This window comes from Simochromis diagramma, unplaced genomic scaffold, assembly GCF_900408965.1.
Source record: "Simochromis diagramma unplaced genomic scaffold, fSimDia1.1 OVJJ01000421.1, whole genome shotgun sequence".
Classification (NCBI taxonomy): domain Eukaryota; kingdom Metazoa; phylum Chordata; class Actinopteri; order Cichliformes; family Cichlidae; genus Simochromis; species Simochromis diagramma.
In genome coordinates this window covers 3,581,971-3,607,380 of record NW_024387250.1, presented here as the reverse complement: position 1 = coordinate 3,607,380, position 25,410 = coordinate 3,581,971, and the positions used below count along the sequence as shown (strand labels likewise).

Sequence of the window (25,410 nt, the reverse complement as noted above, 5' to 3'; positions counted from 1 at the left end):
GTGGCATGGGTTTGTCTCTGGCTGTGGTTGTCAGACTGTCCCAGTGGTATGAAGCCTGCTGCTTTATTGGGCAGGCTAAACTGCTGAGGCAGGGCTTCTGCTGGCGCTTTGAGCTCTGCCAAAGCCAAATGGAATTACACAACAGATTTAACCCTTAAAGTCGTATGTAGTGTTCTCTTAAGAGGAACTTAGTCTGTGGGAATCTACTGTTTTTTGTATTGTTTTTTTGTTTTGTTTTTTTGTATTACAGCAAAGACAGACAGCTGTAATATAAGGTTAAGCCACAGTACAAGTTTTATAAATTGAGGATCATGTGTTAAAATGATACTTCTGATTTTGACTTCTTAACAAAATCTTGTGTTCAGGGTTTCCTTCAGGTTTTTCTCTTCCCAGGTCTTAAGTTCAGGTCTTTGCTCCAGCAGATGAAGCACTCTGCTCTGCCCCACAGTGGTCAAAGCAGGTTACTGCTTCTCAGGGGATCAGCAGTATGGTTATGTTAAACTGGAGAGTATAGGCATGCATACTCACCACAGCACCGTACATTTAATTGGAGTGTGTGGATCAAGGGAAATAAAAGAAGGCACATTTTCACACTCTCGTGGGTATAATATTAAAAGATTTAAACATTTGGATTGCTTCATACAGTAAAAAGGACACAAAATAAATGCCATCAACAAAATGTTATTTTCCTTTATCTCTCAGGACATATTACTGCACATTACAATAGCACATTGTAATTGTCTTATGCAATCATAAAAAGACTCTTCATTTTGAATCACTCAGGCCCAGGGTACATTTCAGAAGTCAGAACAAGATGTCATTATATTACATTATATTATGGTTGTAAAATAAAATCAGCCTCTTGCATGAACCTTTTTATCTTTTCCTTTTGGTTTATTTCTAACTTTTACAAAGAGGTTTAAAATACACCGTGATGAGAAATTATTAATCGATTATTATCTGATTCAGCCCATGTCATGCTACTGTTTCACAGCAACCCAGAAACAATTTTTACAAACATTCAGCTATAAAAATAGACTACTGTATGATATTAATTCTTAAAAACAGCAACAGCCACATCACCATTTTTTCACTTCATACATGGCTGAATTAAAAAAACTATGCTTCTGAATCTCAAAATCTCCAATTTGTGCTTAAAGGTAAAGCAGGCTTGTCAGTAGCAAAAGTTTTTCCAAACAACTTTTGATATACCGTATGATATATAATAAAATGCAATTAGGTTGAACAGGCAGTGCTAATGACACTGTTTACACAAGAAGCATAGCTTAGCTTCTCACATTCAAAGTCAAATGGAATGGTGAACTCTGTAAAACAATAAGTAAATCAACAGCGAATCTCCAAAAGCAGAAACAATATAACAGTTTGCTATAGAGACTTATTAAAACTACAAACCAAAAACATTCTGAGACTATTTTCACTTGAAAAAGTCATTTGCAACCACTTAAAATCATGTATATTATGATCCATTCACTCTTTACTTTATTAAATATTTAATATCAGTCTTTACTCTCACCAATCAGACACCTCCATAAAGTCCTCCAGTTCACTCATAGCTATTATATCACGAGGATTATATTGCGAGTGGGCTGAGTTATCATTTTCACAAACTGAGCTTCCTGCAAGCTGGCTGTTTGTGTCACACTCTGGGAACGACTCATATGAGCCATGTGTGCTGTAAATTGTGTTATATGTTTTGTCTTTGTCATTAACCGTGTCCATGTACGGGGTCTTCTCTGGACTGTAGCGATGCCCTTCAGAGTTTTGTCCCAGTTCAAAAGCCTGATGTCCAGGCTGCTGGTTCTGGTGGAGAGTTGCAGGAACCTGCGACTTGTTGGGATGCAGGGAATTGATACTTGCAGGCTGGTAGTGTTGGGGATAACCGTGGTACCCTTGATAAAGCACAAAGGGTTTGCCAGCAGGAAAAGTCTGGGAGAAGGGCTGTTGCTGGGACTTGATCTGCATCTCAGGCTGTGGGCATGTTTGCTGGGGTTGAGGTTGTGAGATGCTCTTGCCAGACTCGCGCACATTCAGTTGGATATACTTTCCTGTCTGTGGGTCAAAGAAAGTCTTCTTTTTCACTTGAACAGGCAGGTCCACTACAAAATACTGACCAGAACCGGGGTCTTGCAGCACCTTGCGCTGGGTCAGAGGGTAGGCCTGGGGATAGCTTGACTCTACATGATACTGTGTCACTGGAGCTGGGTGGTGGGCTTGGTGGAAAGTGGGAGAAGAGGGAACATGAGCAACAGTCTTAGGAGCAGCAGTATGGGAAGCAGGGCCAGTAGCATAATGAGACACACCAGGGAGGGAAACGGCGGCAGTATGAGGGATAGAAATAGGACCAGTGGCATGAGGGGAAGCGTGGAAAGAGTGGTGTTCTGTATGGGTGGAAGGCAAGCTGGACCCTGACACAGGAGCATTAGCAAGGGAGACAGGTGAGGAAAAATGAGGGGAAGCCATAGCATGGCGATTAGAGGATCGTACCTCAGTGGATGAAGAGGAACGAATAGTGGAGACATCTTTCTCAACTCCAGAAAGGCTGTCTGCGCCAACTTTGGACAACTCTTTCTTCATTCTTCGGGTAGTTAGCCTTTGAGCCCTCCGTAGGGCTTTCTCGCTCTTTGGGGGAACAGCTGGAGGCTTGCCCAAAGAACGGGACACATCACTGCTGAAGCTACATGCTGATTCTGGTCTCTCGTAGTCATAAAGACCTCGTATGTCTGCAAGGTCTGCTGCACTGGTGGCAAAACTTTCCACATCTTCAGACATATTGCTGATAAGAGAGCGTGAGTCATCTTCCTCCATAGCAATGCTTCTCCTGGAATAGGGCCTATAATGAGGGATAGGGGCTGAGTGATCCTGTGGTGAAGATGCTGACTGGAAAGTTGAAGATTCACTGACAGCAGTGAGTCTATTTAAACCTGTGTGATGCTGGACAGGAGTTCCAGCACTGTGTCTTATTTTCTCCTGTCCTTCCTCTCTTTTCTCTAATCCCCTGTCACTGGGTGAACCCACCCGGACATCGTCTCCAAAGCTCTTATAGAATCGTGGCTTAACCGATTTGGTGGAAGTGGAACCTCTGAAGGTGTTGTCCTTTACTCTGAACATTAAGGGCTTGACTCCTAGAGCAGGTGAGGAAGTGTTGGATCGGGGCAGAGATGGAGCTGGAGATGCAGGGGCATGGGGTCTATAAGATCTCGTGTGGGACCCGTGGGACTCAGTTGACTCATTTTCTGATAGATTGTTTCTTTGTTGGGAGGGTGAAGGGGAGCATAGTTGCCTTTCTCTTTGTTTTGTCTCTGATTCTGTTGAAGTAATGGCATAGTACTGGAGAGCATCCACCTGTGCTACTCTTTTTTCCTCTCTCCAATTATCTCTCACCTTCTCACTGTCAGCTGTTAACTTTTCTTCTTCCCTCTTGTTAGCCTTGATGTTATTCTCTCTTTGAGCTAGCATGCCTTCTTTTTCCACTCTCATCTCATTTTTCAGTGCTTCTTGGCTGTTTTCATGAAGTTTAGGTCTCTCGTTGGCTTGCTTTTCTTCCTTTATGATGTTTACTCTTTCTACAGCTCTCATTTCTGCCTCCCCTGTTTGAGTTCTCATCCATTCTTCCTTTTTCTGCCTTTGTCTCTTTTGCTCTTCCATTTGTATCTGTGCAATCCTTTCCTCTTCTGAAATATGCAAAACTTTATCTCCTTCTCTTGGTTTTCTTTTATTGTCTGCCTCAGTATTGGCAAGTATCTTCTCCTCAATCTGTCGTTGTTCCTCAATCAAAGCTGCTTTCCTCTGTTGAATCTCCTGAACTGCTCTCCTTTGTTGCTCTCTTTGAGCTACTCTCATCTGTAGCTCTTCTTCTGCAGCTCTCTGTAGCTTTTCTTGTGTAGTTTTCCTCTGTTGCTCTTCTTGTGCAGCTCTTCTTTTCAGTTCTTCGGCAGCCCTTTGTTTTTCTTGTGCTACTCTCAGTTGCTCTTCATGCACAGCTCTTCTTTGTTGCTCGTCTTGTGCAGCTCTCCTTTGTTGCTCTTCTTGTACAGCTCTTCTCTGTTGCTCTTCTTGTGCAGCTCTCCTTTGTTGCTCTTCTTGTGCAGCTCTTCTTTGTTGCTCTTCTTGTGCAGCTCTTCTTTGTTGCTCTTTTTGTGCAGCTCTTCTCTGCTGCTCTTCTTGTGCAGCTCTCCTTTGTTGCTCTTCTTGTACAGCTCTTCTCTGTTGCTCGTCTTGTGCAGCTCTTCTTTGTTGCTCTTCTTGTGCAGCTCTTCTCTGCTGCTCTTCTTGTGCAGCTCTCCTTTGTTGCTCTTCTTGTACAGCTCTTCTCTGTTGCTCGTCTTGTGCAGCTCTCCTTTGTTGCTCTTCTTGTGCAGCTCTTCTCTGTTGCTCGTCTTGTGCAGCTCTCCTTTGTTGCTCTTCTTCTGCAGCTCTTTTCTGTTGCTTTTCTTGTGCAGCTTTCATTTGTTGCTCTTCTTGTGCAGCTCTTCTTGTAAGGTCTTCAGCAACCCACTGTTTTTCTTCTTGTGCTATTCTTAGTTGCTCTTCATGCACAGCTCTTCTCTGTTGCTCTTCTTGTGCAGCTCTCCTTTGTTGCTCTTCTTGTGCAGCTCTTCTCTTCAGTTCTTCTTCAACCCTCTGTTTTTCTTCTTGTGCTATTCTTTGATGCTCTTCATATACAGCTCTTCTCTGTTGCTCTTCTTGTGCAGCTCTCCTTTGTTGCTCTTCTTGTGCAGCTCTTCTTTTCAGTTCTTCTGCAACTCTCTGTTTTTCTTCTTGTGCTCTTCTCTGTTGCTCTTCATACACAGCTCTCCTTTGTTGCTCTTCTTGTGCAGCTTTTCTTTGTTGCTCTTCTTGTGCAGCTCTCCTTTGTTGCTCTTCTTGTGCAGCTCTTCTTTTCAGTTCTTCTGCAGCTCTCTGTTTTTCTTCTTGTGCTCTTCTTAGTTGCTCTTCTTGCACAGCTCTTTTTTGTTGCTCTTCATACACAGCTCTTCTTTGTTGCTCTTCTTGTGCAGCTTTTCTTTGTTGCTCTTCTTGTGCAGCTCTTTTTTGCTGCTCTTCTTGTGCAGCTTTCCTCTGTTGCTCTTCTTGTGCAGCTCTCTGTTGCTCCTCTATTCTTCTGTTCTTCTTTTCCTCAATTTCTTTCATTCTCACTTTTTCTTCTCTTTGTTCTGCTCTAGTATCCTCTTCTTTCTGTTTGAATTTTGTTTCTTCATCTGATCTCTCTGCTTCCCTCTGCTTCTCTCGCCTCTCCTTGATCTTAATAGCTACGGCCTCGCGCTCTTTTGCTCTCCTCTCCTCTTCTCTCTGAGTGGCTCTCCTCTCTTCTTCAGCCAGAGAAGCTCTACTCTCATCCAATATATGCTTTATTTTCATGTCTTCTTCTCTTTTTATCTCTTCAGACATGAATGCTTGCTCTTCTTCTAATTGTTTTTTCGTACGCTGCTGCTTTGCTATGATTATTCCATGCTGAGTTTCAAGACTTTCTTCTTTTAGTTTTTCTGTCCTCTCATCGTCAGTCTTAGGCCCCAGGTCTTTATTTTGATGTTTTTCAAATCTCCCATCTTGCATTTGTTGGGTAAAATTTTCTTTCCTGTTGCGCATTTGCTCCATGGTTGGATGTAGAGAGTCGTTAACTACAAAAGATGATGTTGCTGGTTGCAAAGAATGACTATTTGGCTGACAAACGGTTTGATCTTCTTGGCATCCCTTTTGGGAGCCAGCTTCAGATATTTGTATTGTCTGAGTTTTTGGTGAATGGTTCCTTTCTTTGTGTTGGGTGTATTTTGCTGCATTGTCTGCCGGGCTTTCCTTCACTTTGGAATCTTGTCTTTCTTTTTCTCCCAGTTTGAACATCCCTGTTCTTTGATGCTCTTTGTCTGTGATGGGAAATACTAGTAGTTTGGGTACTTTATTCACCTTAGCACTCATTTCTGTCTTATCTGGCAAACTTTTCTCTTTTACAGAGTTCTCATGTGGGTCAGTAGTAAACACAGGACGTCTGCTATGACGGGTCTGTATTAGTGGAAAGAATCCTTCCTTTTTGTTGGGTGGGTATTCCTGAAAAGTATTTGCTTCTCTGTCCTCTGAAACAATTACTTTTAACCTTGCATAGTCTGCAATTGCTGATATCTCTGGTGTTGTGGATAGCTTTCCTTTTGGTTTTGTTTTAACTTCAGGTTTTTCTTGAAATGTGCTCTCCCTTGCTGGGAATGAATTTCTTGAACTTTGTCTTTCGGTTGCCGATACAGTGGAGTGGTTCTCAGTTTGTTTTCTAATGTGATTAGCTTGTTCTGCCTTAGCATTTTCATTATTATTCCATCTCTTCCTAGATCTGTCTGTCTGTTTTGATTCTAGCTTATCTTCTGCTTCCCAATTTTTCCTTTTAGCATCTTCATCTTGAACTGTACTTGAATCGGTTGTTTTTCTTTTACTTTGATCCACAGTGAACACAAAGGCTTCAATCTTTCCTTCATTGTGTGTTTCATTGCTGGCAGCTGTTCTGTTTGGTGGTAACCCTGGAAGTCCCCTTCCCTCTGATGCATCTCTATCAGTTTTGCTATTGTACTGTGGCTCATTACTGGTTTCTGTTATCCCTTGTACTTGAAAGTAGTCTCCATTTGCTTGTTGTTCACTTGATTCACCCACCAGTTCCTCACATTTCTTTACTTTTTCAAGCTCTTCATTCTCAGATTGAGTATTCTCGCTTGTTGCATTGTTGCTATTCTGTTGATTGCTAAATTTCAGCGAATCAGACAGTTTTCTAACACTGGACAGCACATGTTTGTCATCAGAACTAGATCTCTCAGTGCATGCTTGTTCTTCTGTGCTTAAAGTGATAACTTTTTCTTGGCAACTAGATGATGTAACTTCTTTCTCTTTATTAGCTTGCACTCGATCAAATGGCAAAGTTGCACCATCTTCTTTTCCAACTATCGCCATGTTATCCGTCTCAGTTACTGATGGTACAACTCTGATGGCGATGCTGTCAATGTGCACGTTATCGTTCTCTTTTTTATTATCCCTGATTTGGTTGTCATTATATTGAAATTTGTGTGATCCATGTGTGTTTTCATTTTTGAATAACTTGTTGGAAGGACTGGTGTTTAACATTTTTGGAACTATAGAGTCATGTTTGTTTTCCTCAAGTAGCGGTGCTGTTTTGCCATCTACATTGCTGATGTTGGCCTGATTGTCCACATTTGTCATATCTTCTTTCAGAACTTGCTTAGCGACCTGCTTTATCAGCATTTCAGCATCATTCATGTTGTTGATTCCAGTGTTCACTGTTGTGACAGCTAAGTTCTCATTGCTATGAGCTGTTTGCACTTTTTGTGGATTTTTCTCTTCATCTGTCCTCTCTCTTAGCGTTTTATCTGTGTTGTGATCCTTTCCTTGTCTTGCTTTTATGTCCTCTTTGTGGTGAAGGGGCTGAGTTTCACCTGGCACTGTATTTTTAGCGGGTACAGTGATGGTACCTTTTTTGGTCAAGGTTTCTGGCTGTGTTTCCCCCTGAGGTTTTGTATTCATAGTAGAACCATCCTGCTGAGGATGTGTCCTTTCCTGACACATCTTCATATTGTTCTTTACTGCTTCTGAGAGTGGTGTTTCTTGCACATTTTCAGGATGACTTTCTCTAACAAATTTAGCCTGATCTTCTGTTTCCTGCGTGTTATTTTTCTTTATGACCTCATTTGAAGATGTGTTTCTTTCAGTTAATTCTAGACATGAGTTGGGAGAACACTTATCCAGGTCTGAACTGTTGTTCTCTTTCTCTGTTACATTCAGATGGTTTTGAGCATTGTTATTCCCTTGACCAGTGTTCACAGTTGGCTTTCTTTCGTGTACAGTTACCATTATTCCCATAATCTGCAAGCTATGATCAGCTGCAGGTTCTTTTTTCTGACCAAAGACAATGTTTAGTGAAGGTGCTAAGTCTACATAAGCTTCTTCTTTACTTTCAGCCTTTTCTGTCATCACAGGTTTGGAGCTTGCAGCTTTGACACAGGTGGCGTCTGCAGGATCTTCTTCCTTTTTGTTGGGAATGTCAGCTTTTATATCTGAAGAGTCTTTAACTCCATCTTTTGGTTTTCCAGATATTTCTGCATGATCTGCTTTCTGTTCTTCTTGGTTGATCGTGAGTGGCTGTTCTTTATTTTGCATTGGTTTGGACTCCAGCTTTTGATTTTGTAGCAAGCATTCAGTTGTGCTCATGATATTATGAGTGGTGGTTGCTGCAGATTTAACTGGTATAGTAGCAGAGCTTGAAGGTGAAACAGACTTGACACGGTCCATCTGTACTCCTAAAGATCCCATCTGAGGTTTCAGTGTTGCATTACTGGGCATTATACTTTCATGCTTTTTAGATGCCTCCTGCGATGGCGGCCTCTGTCGTATCTTAACTGTCTGACTACCAGTTAATTGCTTGGAAGAATTTTTGGATATGAATCCATCTCGTATAGCACAGCCCTTTTCTTTAATTGCTGAAATTTCCTTTTCAGCATGAGCTTTTATCTTGGAAGTCAGAATCTCTTGCTTGGTCATGGCTCTTTCTTTATGAGATAGTGATTTGGGAGGCATAAAATGCTGATCTTTACTTGGGCCTACATTGTGCTCAGCTGACTTAGGTTTCCTTTCATGGGGTAGCAGTTTCACCCAATCAGAATCTCTTTGCTGTGAAACCTCAGTGTCTTTCACAGGGGTGCATTTTTCCAATTTTTCAACACTGTTGTCCTTCGTGTTATCGCTAACAGTGTCAAAATTTGCTCTGTTATTTACATTAGTTACAGAATAATTGGCACTGGGTAATTTGGATTCTTTGGCTGACTCATTGTAAACAGGCTGACTTTCAGAGACTTCACTGGATTTAAAGCCACCTACTTCCTCTATATGTTTTTGGTTAGCTGTGATAAATCTGCTTGTAGGACTGTGTTCTTCTGTTGATTTCTCCTTATTTACCTTCTCAACTTTATTAGGAGGTAAAACTTGCTTTTCGCAAGGACCATTTAATAAGACATTCCCTGTCACTGATGAATTGTTTTTGTCTGTTGAAATTCTGTTAGTACAGCCATATTTCTCTCTCAGATGTTCATAATCATCACTGTCTCTGCTGGATTGACCACTGTCTTTTCTGATAACTGTTTCTTCCTGGTGACGCTTTTGAACTTCCTTATCTTTCTTTAAGTAATTCTCTTTTTCATTTATATTTAACTTTAAAGGAACATCGTTCTTTGAAGTGCCATCCTCTTTTATGATGATGGCATGTCTGCCTTTCTCTTTTTGCTCACCTCTCATTTTCTCTTTTATTTTGGCTAACTCTGCTTTAGCTTTAGCTAGCTCGGTCTTGACTTGCTTGACTTTATCTGGCTCACTTTTGACCAGTTGTGCAGCCGTTAGTTTAGCTGTGAGTTTAGCTGACATTTCCTGCATGCTTTCTGCTTTTATTAGCTCTGCTTTAGCTCGCTCCTGCTTTGCCCATTCTGCTTTTCCCTCTTCAGGTTTGGCATCTTGCGTTGTGCTTGTTCTTGTTGTAGACTGCTCTATATTCACATGAACTGAAGCTTTTACTTCCTTTGCTTTTCGGAAACTCCCAGCTTTAATGTGGTCTGTTTGGATCTTCTCCACTTCAGCTACATTTGTCTTCACTTCTTTTGCTTCAGTTTGCTGCTCTTTTGCATGCTCTGTTTTTTCCGCCCCAGCCGTTTTTACATTAACCTTTTCTGTTCCAGATTGTTCTGTTTCTGTCTGCTCTTTCTTAACTTGTTCAGTGGTTACCTCCATTTGCTGGACTTGTGCTACATTGATCCATTTTTCTGTGGCCTGTTCAGTTTTAGCTTCCTCTATTCTCGTCTGCCAAGCCTGCTCGGTTTTTGCCAGTTCAGTTTTTATGTGCTCTTCTTTTAGCTTCTCTGTTTCAGCTCGTTCCGCTTTGACCTGCTTACCCTGCTCCTTTTTAATGTGCTCAGCTCTTGCTTCCTCTGTGATATTTCTTGGCTCATCTCTTACCTCGTGTACTCTGGTTTGTTCAGCCTTTGTCTGCTCCTCTCTGGCAAGCTCTGGTTGTTTTTCTCTGAACTGTCTTGTTTGTTTTCCTTTTATCTTCTCCTCTTTAATTTCTTTAATATGTTCTGCTTGGGGTTGTTTCCCTCTCTCTTCCTTTATTAGTCCTGATTTGACCCGCTCTGCTGCGTCTTTCTGCGAATCATTCTGCCCTGCTAAAATTAACTTAGAGGGTTCTGCTTTAGGCTGCTCCACTTGAGCCCCCTGCTGAACTTTTGCCACCTCTGCCTGGGTGTGGTGGGATTTTATATGTTCTGCCATGACCTGTTTAGCCTTGACCTCAGCAAACTGTCTCTCCGTCATCTGCTCTGCTATTTGGGGGGCAGATGTTTTGTCTGGGTTAAATGAATTTATGTGTATATTATGTTCAGACTGTGGTTTCACTTCTGAAGGCTGAAGACTCTGGACCTCGTGTCCCCTTGGAATTTGCATATATTGTTTTCTTTGACTTGTTTCACCCATGCCTATATGTTTGTCTTTAGCAGAAGAAAACATCTGATGGCTTATACATTCATTGTCATTATATTTGTTATAATCCTGTTTAAAATAATGATCTTTCAAATCAGTTTTCTCATTACATCCAGAATATGTTTGAAGCACTCTTTTGTCCTGGTGACTTTCTTGCCTTGTCTTTTCCATTAAAGCAGCTGTTTCTTGTTTCCATGGAGAGATAGTTGCATCCATGCTGAGCTTTTCTGTATCTTGGCTGTTTGTCTGCCTCCACTTATCCTGTAAGGAGACATTACTGTAATCATGTTTGTTGTGTTTGAGCTGCTCACATTTCTCCACCTTTGTGAATAGCCTTCCCACTGTTTCATTAAAAGGTTGTTCAATGTTTGGCTTGCTTATTAAATATTCTCCACTGTGATTGTTGTCAGCATTTAGCCTTGGTGTTTCTGTAGCTGAATAAGGTGGTTTATATGTGTATAAAGCCCCTCCCAAAGTTCCTACATCAGCCATAGTATCCTGCCTATATGGAGCAAATGATGCTAAATCTTCATGGAGATTCTGTCCATTAGCCAGCTTATTGCCGGTGTAGTTTTCAGGTAAAAATCCAGTAAACCCAGAGTGATGAACCATCTGGGCTTGCATCTGAGCTCTCTGGTAATCACTTAAAGAGTATTCTGCATATTGGCCTGTAGTTGCCATTACAGGTTGAGAATTTGACATTGTAAGTGACAGTTCTGGGCTGCGATACTGGTTCATAGCAGCATTTGTCCTGCTGGATTCTTGTAGCTGTGAAAATTGAATTTCTGAATCTGGAAATTCAGGGATATCTATCACAGTATCTCTAGGCTCATGTGTTGGTGGCTGTTTGTTGTTCTCAGGCGTCTCCGCTGCTTTAAATTTGGTAGGACTGTAGGTGCTTTTTACTCGTTTTCTGTTGTCTTTGAGATTGAAGAGCAGACTCGTGGCTCTGGATTTGTAGGTGGACATCCTAATGTCGGGAGTCGCACCCCTGCTTTCAGCTTGTACTGGAGGATGCTCTACAGGTTGAGGAGAAGTTGCATAATGTTGGAGATCAGAAGAAACAGCTTCTTGATGTGCATGGACCAGAGGTGTCAGCAGCTGGCTGATGTTAAATGGCGTGGTGCTTGTGTTACTGCCAATAGCGTTAGGTGCCACTGTTACTGCATTATTGCAAAGACTTACATTTTCTTTTCTGTAAAGTACTGTTTGTTGGTTTTCTGTCACTTCCGTAGTAATATTTTGCTCTGCCATCATTTTGATTTTCTGCTGGAGGGCTTTGACAGAGCTGATGGTGTCCCTCACACGTCGAGACATCTCAATGGTGGGTGATGCAGTCGATGGGCGATGGGACGGAAGCCTGTTGGTTCCCACACTCTGGCTTCTTTTTCTGTGAGGGTAATGACCTGCCAACTCTGACTCACAGCGTTTCTCCACAGCTGAAGCGTTCTGTAGCACTGTAGATGTCGAGGTGGAACGTGGAAGAGCTGGTGAAATCATGGGTGCCAAGTTACTCCTTGGCCGTCTGATACCTGTATAATGACCCTGTGGTTGACCCATCTGTGAAGGCTCCTTGTACATAGGTGTCTCATACCATTTAGCGAACTCGGAACGGTGCATAAAGCCTGAGATTTGTCCTTGCTGGAAGGGAAACCTGTTATGGTCCCTCCACACCTTGAAGGGACTAAACTCGCTGTGTATAAAGACATTAGAGTTGCAGTTGACCTGTGTCCACATGCTCTGTTTATTGTGTGAAGATCTCATAAAAGAAGATGCAGAACTGTGAGACACTGCTGCTACATCAGATCCAAAGGAGTGGAGGTTGTTGTCTCCATATGAGAATGAACCAGAAGAGGGGAAATGACCGCTGTGAAAATTTTGCTGGTGTGATGTAGAGAATTCAGAAAGTTCCCTCTGGATACTCATTAGAGCTGATTTGTCCCAGCTCGTCTCATCTTTCCACTCTCTGATTTTGTCATCCATTCCTACTCCATCCCTGTTTCGCTCAGAATTAAATGCTCTGATGAGAGAGGAAACTCTGGAGTTGCTTTTGCGTTGCTGTGAACTCAACTCTGTGGCTCCATTGCTGAGAAAGTTGAGCCGTTCCTCCTTTAAAGATGTTTCCTTTTGAGAGGTTTCCACAACGGAGTGCTGGAATGTGGCAGAAATCCTCCCCTGTGTCCTTTCTCCATGAACCTCCCATTGTGGATCTCTGTGAATCTCACCTCCATACATTCTTCCATGGCTCCAGTCCTGTCCATACTGCTGCACCTTGAGGCTGAAGTTCTCACGTGCAGCTCTCTTAAGTTCTTCCCTTTCTCTGTCCTCTCCGTCCTCTCTGTCCTGTCCGCTCTGGCTAAAGGCCAGCTGTCTGTCTCTCTGAGTGCAGGGTGAAGACAGACTTAGGTCTGAGTCATTATAAACAGCTTCATCGCCGATACAGAGACTCCTGAATGCCCTATCTGTCAGACTGCAAACCTCACGGTCATTCTCATCCAAGAAGGACCCACCGCTGGAGGTGTCGCTGTAGCCTCCATCGCTGTGCCTTCGATGCCCGCCACTCTTTCGGCCAGAGCGGCGCTTCTCAACGGAGGTCATGATGCAGAATTGCAAACAAAAATGTCTGCCTTCAGTTGTTCAAACATTCATGCAAACATAGACCTCAAAATTACACACTCTGCCTGCTGCTGGAGCTGCTGCACCCAGAATTTAGGGCCCTGGGTCAGGATTTTGTAAAGCCAGTAGCTCCTACGGCATCATGCCATTTAGCTGGCCTGTCTCCAAAACAATCCCAGAGTTTGTTGTTTTCCTAGAAGAAAAAGGAAATGGGAAATAGGCCAGGATGAGTGCTGTAATCCATCACTGTATAAAACACAGTTTCATAACACTATTTTGCTCAATTTATTGCAAACTTATCCAAAGACTAAAATATATGCAATATTCCCTCCTATGTCATTTGTTGTGGTGCTTAAGTTTTTGGTTGCTGGTCTTGATACGTTTAAATTTTCTTTTGCATTAAGCCACAATGTACTGTATGTGGTTCTGAAAACAGCGCTGTAAATCCCTCCACTCAATCACCGTGACCTTCAGAGATCAGAGACATGTTGTGAATAAAACTACACTGTTGCTAGGCGCGGCGAAGACAGCCTCACGTGAGTTATTTAGGGTAATCAAGATGCATCTGTACAAATTTAGATGGGCACGCATGCACCACAAATTGACTTCGCAGTGCAAGACAGAAACTGAGTAATCAGAGCTTGAAATGAACACATAATGTCACATTTTCAAGTCACTAATGCTGCTGATCTTCAATCAGCCTGTTTCCTGTCTAGTCAAAGAGGGAAAACATCTTATTAGGACTTGTCAAGTGTGACACTGAAACTTTTTTTTTTCTTTACATAGGGGGTGAAAATTAGATTATAATATCCTTAAGCATAGCTCCTACTATTCTGGGATTTTATATGTATAAATTACCTAATCTACTGCCAGTAAAGTACATAATCTGTTATCTATTTTTTCAAACAAACTATATGTCATTTAGACTCCTTTAAATTATCATTAATTACAAAGAATGTTCTTCTTTCATAAATAAACATGCAAAGCCTTAATCTAAATGAAACTCAAAACATCCAAGGCCACATGTAAGATCTAAGTAGTAGAGCAGCTGACACAGAAGCTTTACTTTTCCTATTATTTACACTCATGAACTTCTTGTGGTGGGCTTCAAAATTCACTAAACTGAATTAGAAAATATATCCACAATTCTACAAATCACAAACCCTGGGTTAAATATTAAAATATAGTTTAACATATCTGCAATAATGTCGTTTGTTTCTTCCCGGCTGCAGGATATAGGTGAGGTATCACATTCTTCTTCTGTTGTACTGTAAATGGGTAATATCATGGGTATATTTTGGTTAAATACTATGCAGCTGCCAAGCAGCCATCACCTTGCTCAGAGTACCCAGTGGTTCATTAATATCTTTTGACCTGGAGGCTATCCATCTGATACACATCTATAACACAGTTACTCACCACACTGCTGTACTGACCGACTACATCAGCATCTAATAAGAGCGACGCAGAAATAAAAAGAACCTATAATGCAACGCGTTTCTCTATTAAGCAAAAAAAACCAACGCAGTAGCTTGAACAAGGCCATGTGTTCCATGTCTTTGCATTGTCCCAGTACACTCACAACAAGTATCTTCTTTCAGTGTATTAAAAGAAACATTGAGAAAACGATCAAAGCAATTAAAACATTTTAGATTTTTGTTTTCATCCCAGTCTGTCTTGACTCAAACAAAACATTTGGTATATAGAGAGAGACTTCTTAAAAAAGAAGCATTAAAGACGTGCACAATTTTGATAGCTATCCCTCAATCGGCTCCATTTTTTATTTATTTATTTATTTTTGCAGTGGTGTCTTGTAAAACTGCCAACTTGATTTCAGCCCATTCTTGCATGTGACAGGTTTATTTTTGTGCAGTGACGGGTCTCCAGCTTAAACCTGATACCAAAGATGACTCGTTTTCAGATGGGACTCCAATCCAGTCCAAAGGAAGACTGAACGGGAATGTCTCTGTACCTTCTCAAAGGATAACTGTAAATGTTTACTGATGTCAGCAAGTTTCAGTGGAACAAAACCAAATTCTATAAGTGCAGCTAAACACTGCACAGTACCTTCAGTAAGTCAATGTGTACTACCTTTTTACAAACGGGATCAGAGATTTTCTGATCTCTTACCTTTCTTATCTGTGTGAAAATCATTGAAATTCCAAGCTTAACAGTAATGTTATGTACATCTGTTATGGTCATGTTTTTGGGGACATTTTTCATGTATTTCTTTCAAATATGAACAAGAATGCACACTGAGATTCTTGTCTTACCTTTGAGTTTTATATTCCATAATTTGTGCCTTGTTGTAAACTCCTCAAAAGTGTTTCATCTCTTTAAAAAAGCCTTTGACGCTGATCTGATCTGTCCCCTCTCACAGCTCCAGCTCTCAGAAATCCAAAAAACCCTTCTATGTAGTCCACTTTCAGGTCTCTGAGCTGCAAGCAGGACTCTGGGCTGGAGACTAGACAGAAATAGAGGAGTTGTCCCAGGGAGAGTGTCCACCATGGGGGACCAGAATGAGGACTCGGGCTAGCATGTGGGTCTGTGAAATCCTTTGGTGTCGAGTGTCAGATGGATGAAACAAACAGCCTCTCAACTATTTATAAATCTGGACAGCTACTATTGGCCATTAGCAGCCAGAGCTAACTGTCAGTAAACTGGAAACGTATTGCAAGTTTGTGAGGAGGTTGCAAGATCTAAACCAGGAGAAAACACTAATTTCCTGAGGATGTGCTATGGTGCTGAGTGTTTGGGAGGGTGTATGGAGGGGCTGTAGCTTGGGTGCCCTTCTGGGAGACAGAAATAACTTGATTGTGTTGCACTCAAGTGCCACCTTCTTTGTTGAACAGAACTGACAAGCACTATATTGAGTGTCAACAAGTGGCCTCCGGCCACTTTGCTTGAATGAAGCTTCATGTTGGACAAAATGAGGGAATTTTTTTTTTCTAGCATTGTTGGGCTCCCCCCCCCCCCCATCTATTTCCTTTTATTTTTTGTTTGACACATCATGTCTGAGAGGTTAATTTTAACCTGAATTTTCACTTTATTACAGTACTCAAACCATGGCCCGTCTAATCTCCCTGACTACAGCCTCACTCAACCCCCAGCAGAAAAGGCCATAAGGCAAAGGAAGGGGAGGAACTGTACCTCCCCCTTTCACCCCCATAGCTCCTTCCCCTCCTACAGCATGCTGCTATAATAGGAGATTGCTGCAGCAGATAGTTTCCTGGGATTCTTGGCGGGTGCAGGGCTGGCCTGACAGGATGATGGACACACACACATGGGCCTTAATGGAGACGCACTCCTCTGCACATGCCCACACACACACACACACACATACACAGATGGTTTTACGTAGAGCTCACTAAACTTTAGGAAAGGCTGATGTAATCCCTTTTTAACTAATCTCTTTCCGCCCTTCTAAACAGACTCCACCCACACGCCCTTCTCATGCTCTATTTTCCTCTCCACCCTGAAACCAAGTCAGTCGCTGACAATCAGCTGTATGTTCCACTCATATCAATAACAGATGCAAGTTGCTGTCATAAAATCTTGTTTTGCTATTTACTTTTGGGCCTTTAATCTACGAGTACGGTCTTTTAAAAAATTGTTTTGATTGATAAACTGTCATTTGTAACATGCCTCAGTAAAAATAATCTGTATGTCATAAACCAAAAGGCTCAATTTCCCCACTTAGGTTAGACATGATGCCACTCACATCAGTTTCCTGCTCACTAAGTCCCTCTAGTGGGCAAATTTAGATTACAAAACACCCAGTTTTTACAGTTCTGTGCAGAAATGTGGACTTTTGATACAAACCTCTCAAGTTTTTGTACAATGCAGCTCTCCAGCTTTGCTTCAGAATAGCTTTATTGAGAAGCTGCCGGGGACTGTGAGCATTGATCACAAACGCTGAGGATGCTTTTCCTTCTGCTGAGTAAGGGGGAGCAGAGCTGTGGTTATGTGGCAAACAGCAGACAGGCACATTACTCGCTGCATTAAGATATGCTTTGTTTGTATAATCTCCATCCAGAAATGAGCCTAATTGATTCTAATTGATTGGGTTATTGGTCAGCTCCGCTGCAGGAATTAAAAGCAGAGACGATACTTTAGCAGGTTGTTTTGGCCCTTCACTGGACATAGGCCTGAATTCACTTTATGTCTGACTTTGGGAGCTAGGTATGTAAATAGTAAAAATTTAGTGTTGCACCTAATGTCAAGCAAAAGGAGCTGCATGTATGGATGACTCTTTCTTGAGTGTACGGCCTCTTTCTGTCTTACATTGTCTGCGTGCGTCTGTGGATGGGTGCATGTGCGCAGCGTCTCCCTGTTTCAGGACATTTTTTCCCCACATCCCTGCAAAAATATTTCATTACTGCAACAAAAGAAGCCCATTAACTGCACTGTAAGAACAGAGTTCAACTGCTGTCCCCCGTATTCACCATGTTTGTCTGCTTTTCTGGCCACTCTCCAGCTAATTTGATATAACAATGCTCCACAAAACCGCCTCAGGACTTTTTTTAGGTGACAGAAAATTATCAATGATGCCACATGCACAGCTGAATGTCAACACCAACTTGACTTGTTTATGAAATATTAAAGCAGTGAATTATGGGCACCATGCAAAACTTAATGATGATCGGAGTCATTATAACTTCAGCATCCTTTGTTTTGGCTAATGATTAAATTCCACAACTGCTGTATTCAATTTTGGAGAGACTGAATGTGTTTTTCTGTGTCTTTTGTATGAGTTGGCCGGATTACGTCGTCCATACTGGTACATTTTGGAGAAGAAGCTGGTTTGTATAAGGATATTGTGTTATCATTAGCTGCCATGTCACTGGGCTCAACATCTTTGCTCTGGAGCTCTCTCATGCACTTAAAGATAAAGCATTATATGAAGGCGCAATGTTTTTGGTAATAATATTTGGGCCATTTTTAGATCCAGGAGAGCAGTCGCTACATAATGCAATATTTCTATACCTGCAGTGTTTTATGATATCAAATATGTAAAATTAAAAAAATGGCCTCCAGTTGAAACTTTTGTCTAAATTTGGGGATTTTCTCTGAAAATGTAACACGAATGTTGCGTGGGTTCATAGAAATTAAAAATCCTACCAAAAAGTCTTAAAGTCACAATCAGTAAAAGATTCACTTTATTGGTATAGTTTTCAGATATTTACAACATGCACACATAATGGTGTGAAAAAAAAGAAGAAAAAGATGATCTGTGTACAACCTGGCACGACTTCTGACATTATCTCCCTCTCCTGTGTCACCAGGGTGTCGCCTCATCAATTATTGAACCACTACTTCATGGTAATACATAATTTCTTATCAATTATTCATGATAATGTGTGTGTAGTTTACTTAATTGTGTTATTGACTATCAAAAGTAATTTCCTGAAAATCCTCAAGGACGCAAATTGAATCAGCAACTACTGGTTGTGTGCACTGCGGTTAAGTATTCTCAGTCTGATCAGTCGATCTTATAGTCAAGAGTCATTCTAGTGAGGGGAGATATTTAAGAATAATGAATCAACAAATACATTGCGCGTGATAAACTACGTTGCGAAGAGCCCTGAGGTGATGACAGATGATATTTTTTCAAATGTAAATCCAACATTAACAAATAGCATATATCATCTTTAATGGGGTTTATTAAAAATAAAAATAAAAAAAAGGCTCGCAGAGAGGAGGGGTGAGCGCAAGCGTTCCTAAAAGTAAATAAATAATAAGAGTCATGAATGCTCTCCTCTCCCAGCTTTAAAGGAAGCTGATAAATAATGTATTAGAACAGATGGCTGGAGCGAGAGGCAACAGGAGAGGAACATGAGCGAGTACATCTTTAATTGTTTTAAAGAACATGTCACAACAGGACTGGTGTGTTCCCTGTCTGCTGGCACTACAGATGTGCTAACAGAGTGGAAGGGACAACTGCCGCTCTCTCGCTGAGTCTGCTTTAGCCTACCTGGGGTTCACACATGAACATACGGTAGTCTGGCACATGTACACATTTACACTTAAAATGCCTGATTAATATTAAAGTGCACTTTCACTTTTAAACTCAAAAGAATGAGAGGCGATTGCTTGACCTGATGCCATAAACAATATATTGCCCAAAATCCTGCAAAACTCCTCACTGTCCTGCCAGCCATTTGCACACTTACAGTTTACATGCATTAATGTTTACAACATAACCACCAGTCCTCCTAATGAAAATGAGAGGAACAACATCAGGATTATTTAAATTCACATTATCAAATATGTCTTTGTCGCACACATATTGTATCTATGCAAGTCCATCGAAAGAGTCCAAGAGCGCATGAAGACAGATAATAGATCCAAAAACCACAGTTGTGCTTTTATGAGGGAACGAGGCCCCAGTTACTGAGCATTTCTCACAATCATAACTTACTGTCAAATAAATAGTTAAATGTTTGCATCCATACAGTGTGATATGAGAAAAGTCCGTCCCAGGCTGTTTCTGGAGTCAGTCATTTGTGCTTAGTTTCTCATACAGCCAGGGTTGAGTAGTTACAGCAGGCACAGTCACACAGATTTAGAGTATCGGTACATCCACGTTTGTGTCCAGCGCCTTCACTTTTTCTCCAGTGGTTCCTTAGGGCAGTGAGGGTGCTTGTCAGGACTGCTGCCCAGGACTGGGACCTTGGAGGCCAAGGTGGGACTGGAGCTATCTCCCCCTCTTCCGACAGCGCCTGACACCTCAATGGGAGGACCCACCGAGGGTCTTACCACCCCAGCTGCGCTCACGCCGACTCCTGACAGGACTCCCACGCTGGCACCTGGTCCGGTTGCTGCACCAAGCAGGTTAGCAGACTGCAGCACAGCCTCAGAGTGCTCACGGGCCTTCATGCGCAGGGCGGCCACACTGGCTGTGCGGTTACCCTGACAACCATAGGGTGGCAGGAAGGACAAGCCCATGGGGTCCGAAACGCAGCACGAGCACAAACCATTACCTGAAAAATGAGAATCAGTGGAATTTGTGATAAGACAACTTTAAAAAATAGATCTTCATCATCTTTATTACCATCTTTATTCATCAGTTAACAAAAATCACATTTACCTTTCAGAGTGGCGACCTGCGAGAGAGCCTGGGCATAGGTGGCAGAGTTAAGGAGGGTGCCTGGTAAGCAGGATGGAAAGAAGGGACCACCAGGACCCACTGTCCTGTTGATACTGGAGAGAGAACAAATACTTAATTAAGTATTAGGAATTACTTAGTACTTAAATATCCAGGTATAACTTTAAACAGACAATTTATTCTAGTAATATATATCTAGAAATATCTACAGCTATTTCCAAAATACACTAATGAATTAGAATTATTGACTAATGATATGGAGCTTTCTCCAGAAGTTAATGTTGGCTATCAGAGTTTTGAAAAAAAAAAAATTCTAGTCTGGCTGACAGTGCTTCACAAATTTCCCCTTTAACAGGACGCTGTTTCACTAAGATAACTGTGACGACGGTCGTCTGTCTGTCTCTTCTCACCTTGGCTGCATCTCCAGTGGTTCTTTCTGTTTTCTGCCCTGGTCCACTGGGGACTGAGAGTTGATGCTGCGAGATGGAGGAGTTCCCTCACTCATCTGCTCTTTCCCTCCTTCAGGGTCCGAGCTCCCTCGCTCTGTCTTCCTCCACTTTGCTCTGCGGTTCTGAAACCAAACCTGCATTTGACAAAAAAAATAATATTAATTAAAAATGTGAAAAAATAAAAAAAGTACAACAAATTAATTAAACCATAAATTAAAACTGGAATTCTAAAATGGGCCTAATGACACATCAATAATTTCAGTTTAATTCCTTGGATTTAGGCTTGTAATCTAACTTGCGTAATATTGAGAGAAATTGAAACTACATTAAATATATATTCCCAATTTTTGAAATCTTGTTAACAGTAAAGTTAAAAGAAATATTCCCTACTTCCTTTGTTCTGTGACCTCTCTTATCAAGTGGCATTTGAACCTGTCAAAGCAATGCTCTGATTTCCCACAGTCCCTGACTTAGCCCCAAAACCTTCAGCATCCACAGAGCTGAGAGCACATATAGCCAAGTTCTGGTATCTTAATCGAATGAAGGTCAGTGCCTATAACAACATTTAATTGAGCAATTTTTCATTATCATATTTTAATGACTTCCCACTGACAGTTGTGCTGCCCAAGAGAGAGGCGGCAATGATGAAGTCGTTTATTTCCCTATTTAGTGATTGTTTGACAACATCAGATTCGATTAGGACTTGGTTCTAGCAGGCATTAATCATGATGTGTGAATGGAGGTTAGAGTCGGTGTGCATGTGCTCTGCATCCCTGCTATTGTACCGGGGTATAAATGATGTCAACAGCCAAACAAAACACATGCATTCATTCGGCATAAAGAAAGGACAACATTTTGGTGGCAGGACAACAATACAGCCGATGGACTTATCTCACCCCTGCACCTTCCAGCTAGAAGTCGCGCCCCCCCACACACACCCATCTCTGAATGGGCTATAATTGCTCCATTAATCTCAATTTGCGGCGTGCTCTTAATGCGGGGGAGGCCCATTGACACTTTACACACACGCACACAAAAAAAGAGGGGGGGGGGGGGGGGCAACAACACTACAACAGAAAGGAAATTTATTTTCTAATAATAATGTAAGTTTAATATCCCTGCATACTGCGGTGGATTCATGTTCAGATTTAATAATAGGAATGTGGTAATCGGATTAGGAGGGGAATAATTTGTTTACAATCCCTAATTTACAGCGCTGGATTCCATTATCAACCCAGCCATTGGGTTTAAGCGATAGTAAGATGACCCTGGGGAACAAAAGGCAAACTATTATATTTCCCACAATTAGATCTGCGCGCACAACAAAACCCAAAAGCAAATCTGGAATGCAGGAAATTACATACAGGACACATAACTTAATTACATCTGGCCAAGTTTATAACCGCGCATATGTGCAGGGCAGGAGCGGAATATAAATTGGCACATTTAAGGTGCATGCTTGCCCATTTTTTCTTTTATGTACGCGCGCGTGTGTGATAGGATCAGGGAGATAGGAAAGGGGAGTTGTGGAGGCTACGGACTTTGCCCTCTTTTAAAACACGTTTTTTTTTTCTCTCTCTTTTCTGGCTGTGTCACGAGAACGAGATCTGCGCGGATGATGTATTCCTACCTCAGAGACGCGGACAAATTAGTGAAGAACATTATCGCTGGTTAATTATGAATGACCGATTAATCAAGCTAATCTAATATTCACCATTATGTTGATGTTATTAAAGTGCATAGCCGGAATGACAGAGTGCCTTAATTTACCCTCTCTTGCATGGTCAAACGTGCCCAGGACACACCACTGCTGCAGCCATACCTGCACCCTGGCCTCGGTCAGGTTGATCTTCATCGCCAGCTCCTCCCGCGTGAACACGTCTGGGTAGTGGGTCTGGGCGAAAACAGCCTCCAAAGCCTCCAACTGCACATTGGCAAAAAACAGAGGGCAGACTTTTAATTATTAAAATGATTTGCCAGTTGATTTGAATATAAGCAGACTATTCTCTTTCTTTCTTTCTTTTTGTAAAGAGACGTGAATAACGCTACATAAAGATGTTAAAGATTAGCCTGTAATTGTAAGTACTTACAGTTAAATACACGCGTGACAATCCACAATTATAATAAAAATAATCAACAGATCTTTCGTCGTCTTCTATTTTCATATGATTTTATGGCATCATTGCCTCTGGGCTTTTGGAAATAAATTTGCGATAAAGGTTTTATTTTTATTTTATTTTTTTATGTCTGTGGTGAATATCAGGGAAATCCCCCTGCCTTAAAATAGAAAACTTGCCCAACTTTGTATTTATTTCCTCCTCCTGTTGAAAGCTAGAGCGCCCTACACCTGCTTTGCTTTAAGAGAAGTTTCAGCTAGGCCCATTTCTTTTTCTCTGATTTGCATATAGCCTACACACACACACACATATATATATATATATAATTTATTTTATTTTATTTTATTTGTTCTGGTAAATAATTACCTGTTGCAAAGTAAATGTTGTTCTGTTTCTGCGCTGTTTCCTACGTAGAAATCCATCGTCAAAATCAGTTGGGGCGTGGTTGCCAAATCCGCCTGAATTCACTGAAAAAAAAGAGAGAGAGGGAAATTGGAAACAATTCAATCACTTAGAAAAAAATAATAATACTGCTTTAATAAGGAGTTAATAACTTCATGATGTATTTAGGTAAGTTCAGTGATAAAAGTGATAAAAGAAAGGCTATAAAAATACAAATTTTAGCCAAAGCAGGCACATTTTGTGTTTCCATTAGTTGCATGAAACATTGACGTTAGGTGTCTAAGGGGAACCATGACGGACTAAAAGCCATGACACCCAACATCTGTGCCCGGGACAAAACGCCCCTTCTGCCCCGGGGCCAAACCACCAGCTCTTCTCACCAAAAGAGAGCAGAGAGAAAATCAGACTTAACCCTTTACATCCATCGCTGAATTTGTGGGGGGAAATATACCGGCTGCTGTTTTGGACTTGTATAAATATTACCAGAGATGCAATAAGCAACCAACACTTTCAAGTTAAAATTTGAAAAGAGTGTTTTACATGCGATATTCAGATTCACAACCGAAACAGTTTGACTTACCTAGTTTTTAGTTACATATTACCCCGACATAAAAGATACATTTTGTAAGTCGGTGTTGTTTTAATTAACAATTAATAACAACACATTGTGTTAAATGATTATATTATAATGATTTAGAGAAAGTAATGATAAATTCGGGCCCATTCTCAAGTCTCCGACAGCACACACACACTTTACGCGCAGAATCACCGCGCGCTGTCTAAACATCACAAAAGTTTACAGAGAACAACTTTAAGAGTAACGTTAGAAATAATCCGTAGCTGGAAAAAACAGCGAGACAGCGAACTTACGCGTGTTGGAGCGACAGCACTCTCCGTCCAGCTGAGGTGGACAGTGGAAGTAGAACATCTTTGCGCGCTTAAGAGACTCCGAAACGGAACCTGGAACAAAGACAAAAGTTTCAGCTTAAACCCACAGACCTAGAGTAATGCAGATTTGTGACGGGAGCAACAAAAACACTCTTAAACCGTCAGCAGAAGATGCGGAACCGCGCGGGATTTGGCGAGATTCAAAGTTAATGTGTGAGAGCATCCTACCTGCGGTGAGGATGCTGATGTGAGTGAGTTAGCGCTTCGGAGAGAAGTGGCTGCTGCACTTCCACCGACTCTCTGACTCTCTGCCTGGGAGTGTCCAGATCTCTCTGTCTCTCGCTCCCCCCACACTCTTTCTCTCGCTCCTGCAAACACACACACTCACACGCACCCCCACACACTACTCACTTCTCTCTCTCTGTCTGTCTCTCTATTTCTCTCTGGGAGTGTCCAGATGTCTCTATAACTGTATAACTGTCTACAGAGTGTTAAGGCTTTCAGCTAGTGTCGCAGAATCTCACGCCTAATTGGTCCTAATCGGATTATCACGGCTTTGTCTTTCTCACCCCCAACCCCTGGTGTGTGTGTGTGTGTGTGTGTGTGTGTGTGTGTGTGTGTGTGTGTGTGTGTGTGTGTGTGTGTGTGTGTGTCAGAGAAAGACAGAAAGAAGGAGAGGAAAGACATACCCGGGGTGGCAAACGGCAGCTCTGCTCTGGTGCCAAAAAAATTCATCACAAGTGATTGTTATTCCAGAGTCAAGCATATTCCCTAACCATAAACATGCACACATACCCACTGCACTTTTTATTTGGTTCTTTCATATATTAAAAAAAGCAGGATGACTGCTTTTGGGTTTTAGATTGACTGTCGGGTGGTTTAATTGCTCGTCAGGGTGTGTTAGGGGGTCCACTTTACAAGGGTTTGCGCATGTAGAACACTCACAAGGCCAAATTTTTGATTTTGTTCACAGCAAGGGGTCCAGCGATTTATTTCGCTTCCTCAGATAAATGATCTGCTGCGGGACCCTTTCAATTAGTTTTAAAGCGCATCTGGGACGGCAGAGCGCAGACGCCATGCGTCTCTGAGGTGGAGGCAAAATGAGGCTTCGAGAAGCAGCTGAAATTTAGAAGAGGAGTGCGGGATTGGACTAAACCACATAAAGTGCAGAAAATCCCTTCTAATGGCGCGTAATTGGTTCTGTAATATCATTACAGGCGGATAATGGCCAGTTACAGGGCCCCGCGCTATTAAGGGTTTCCCTGGCGTGCAGCGTTTATGTTATTAAAGGGGGAATATA

The 25,410-nt window shown here is 41.7% G+C and overlaps 2 protein-coding genes across 4 annotated transcripts; both read right to left on the bottom strand.

Annotated features, from left to right (window-relative positions):
- Positions 1 to 676: 676 nt before the first annotated feature.
- Positions 677 to 15,851, bottom strand: LOC120715053. Of its 2 annotated transcripts, XM_040001802.1 has the most exons (3): positions 15,420 to 15,851; positions 2,506 to 13,339; positions 2,100 to 2,231 (listed from the first exon to the last, which is right to left on the bottom strand). In XM_040001802.1, the coding sequence occupies exons 2-3, from the start codon at positions 13,126 to 13,128 to the stop codon at positions 2,211 to 2,213; spliced, it is 10,644 nt and encodes a 3,547-aa protein (XP_039857736.1). In that variant the 5' UTR covers positions 13,129 to 13,339; positions 15,420 to 15,851; the 3' UTR covers positions 2,100 to 2,210. The 2 variants fall into 2 exon arrangements, with proteins under 2 accessions (XP_039857735.1, XP_039857736.1); XM_040001801.1 differs by having other exon boundaries at positions 677 to 13,339.
- A 2,466-nt stretch (positions 15,852 to 18,317) lies between these two features.
- drgx (dorsal root ganglia homeobox) lies at positions 18,318 to 24,460 on the bottom strand. Of its 2 annotated transcripts, XM_040001918.1 has the most exons (7): positions 24,339 to 24,460; positions 24,093 to 24,182; positions 23,187 to 23,287; positions 22,526 to 22,627; positions 20,665 to 20,837; positions 20,237 to 20,349; positions 18,318 to 20,129 (listed from the first exon to the last, which is right to left on the bottom strand). In XM_040001918.1, the coding sequence occupies exons 2-7, from the start codon at positions 24,148 to 24,150 to the stop codon at positions 19,750 to 19,752; spliced, it is 927 nt and encodes a 308-aa protein (XP_039857852.1). In that variant the 5' UTR covers positions 24,151 to 24,182; positions 24,339 to 24,460; the 3' UTR covers positions 18,318 to 19,749. The 2 variants fall into 2 exon arrangements, with proteins under 2 accessions (XP_039857852.1, XP_039857853.1); XM_040001919.1 differs by lacking the exon at positions 24,339 to 24,460 and having other exon boundaries at positions 24,093 to 24,303.
- Between the last annotated feature and the right edge of the window lie 950 nt (positions 24,461 to 25,410).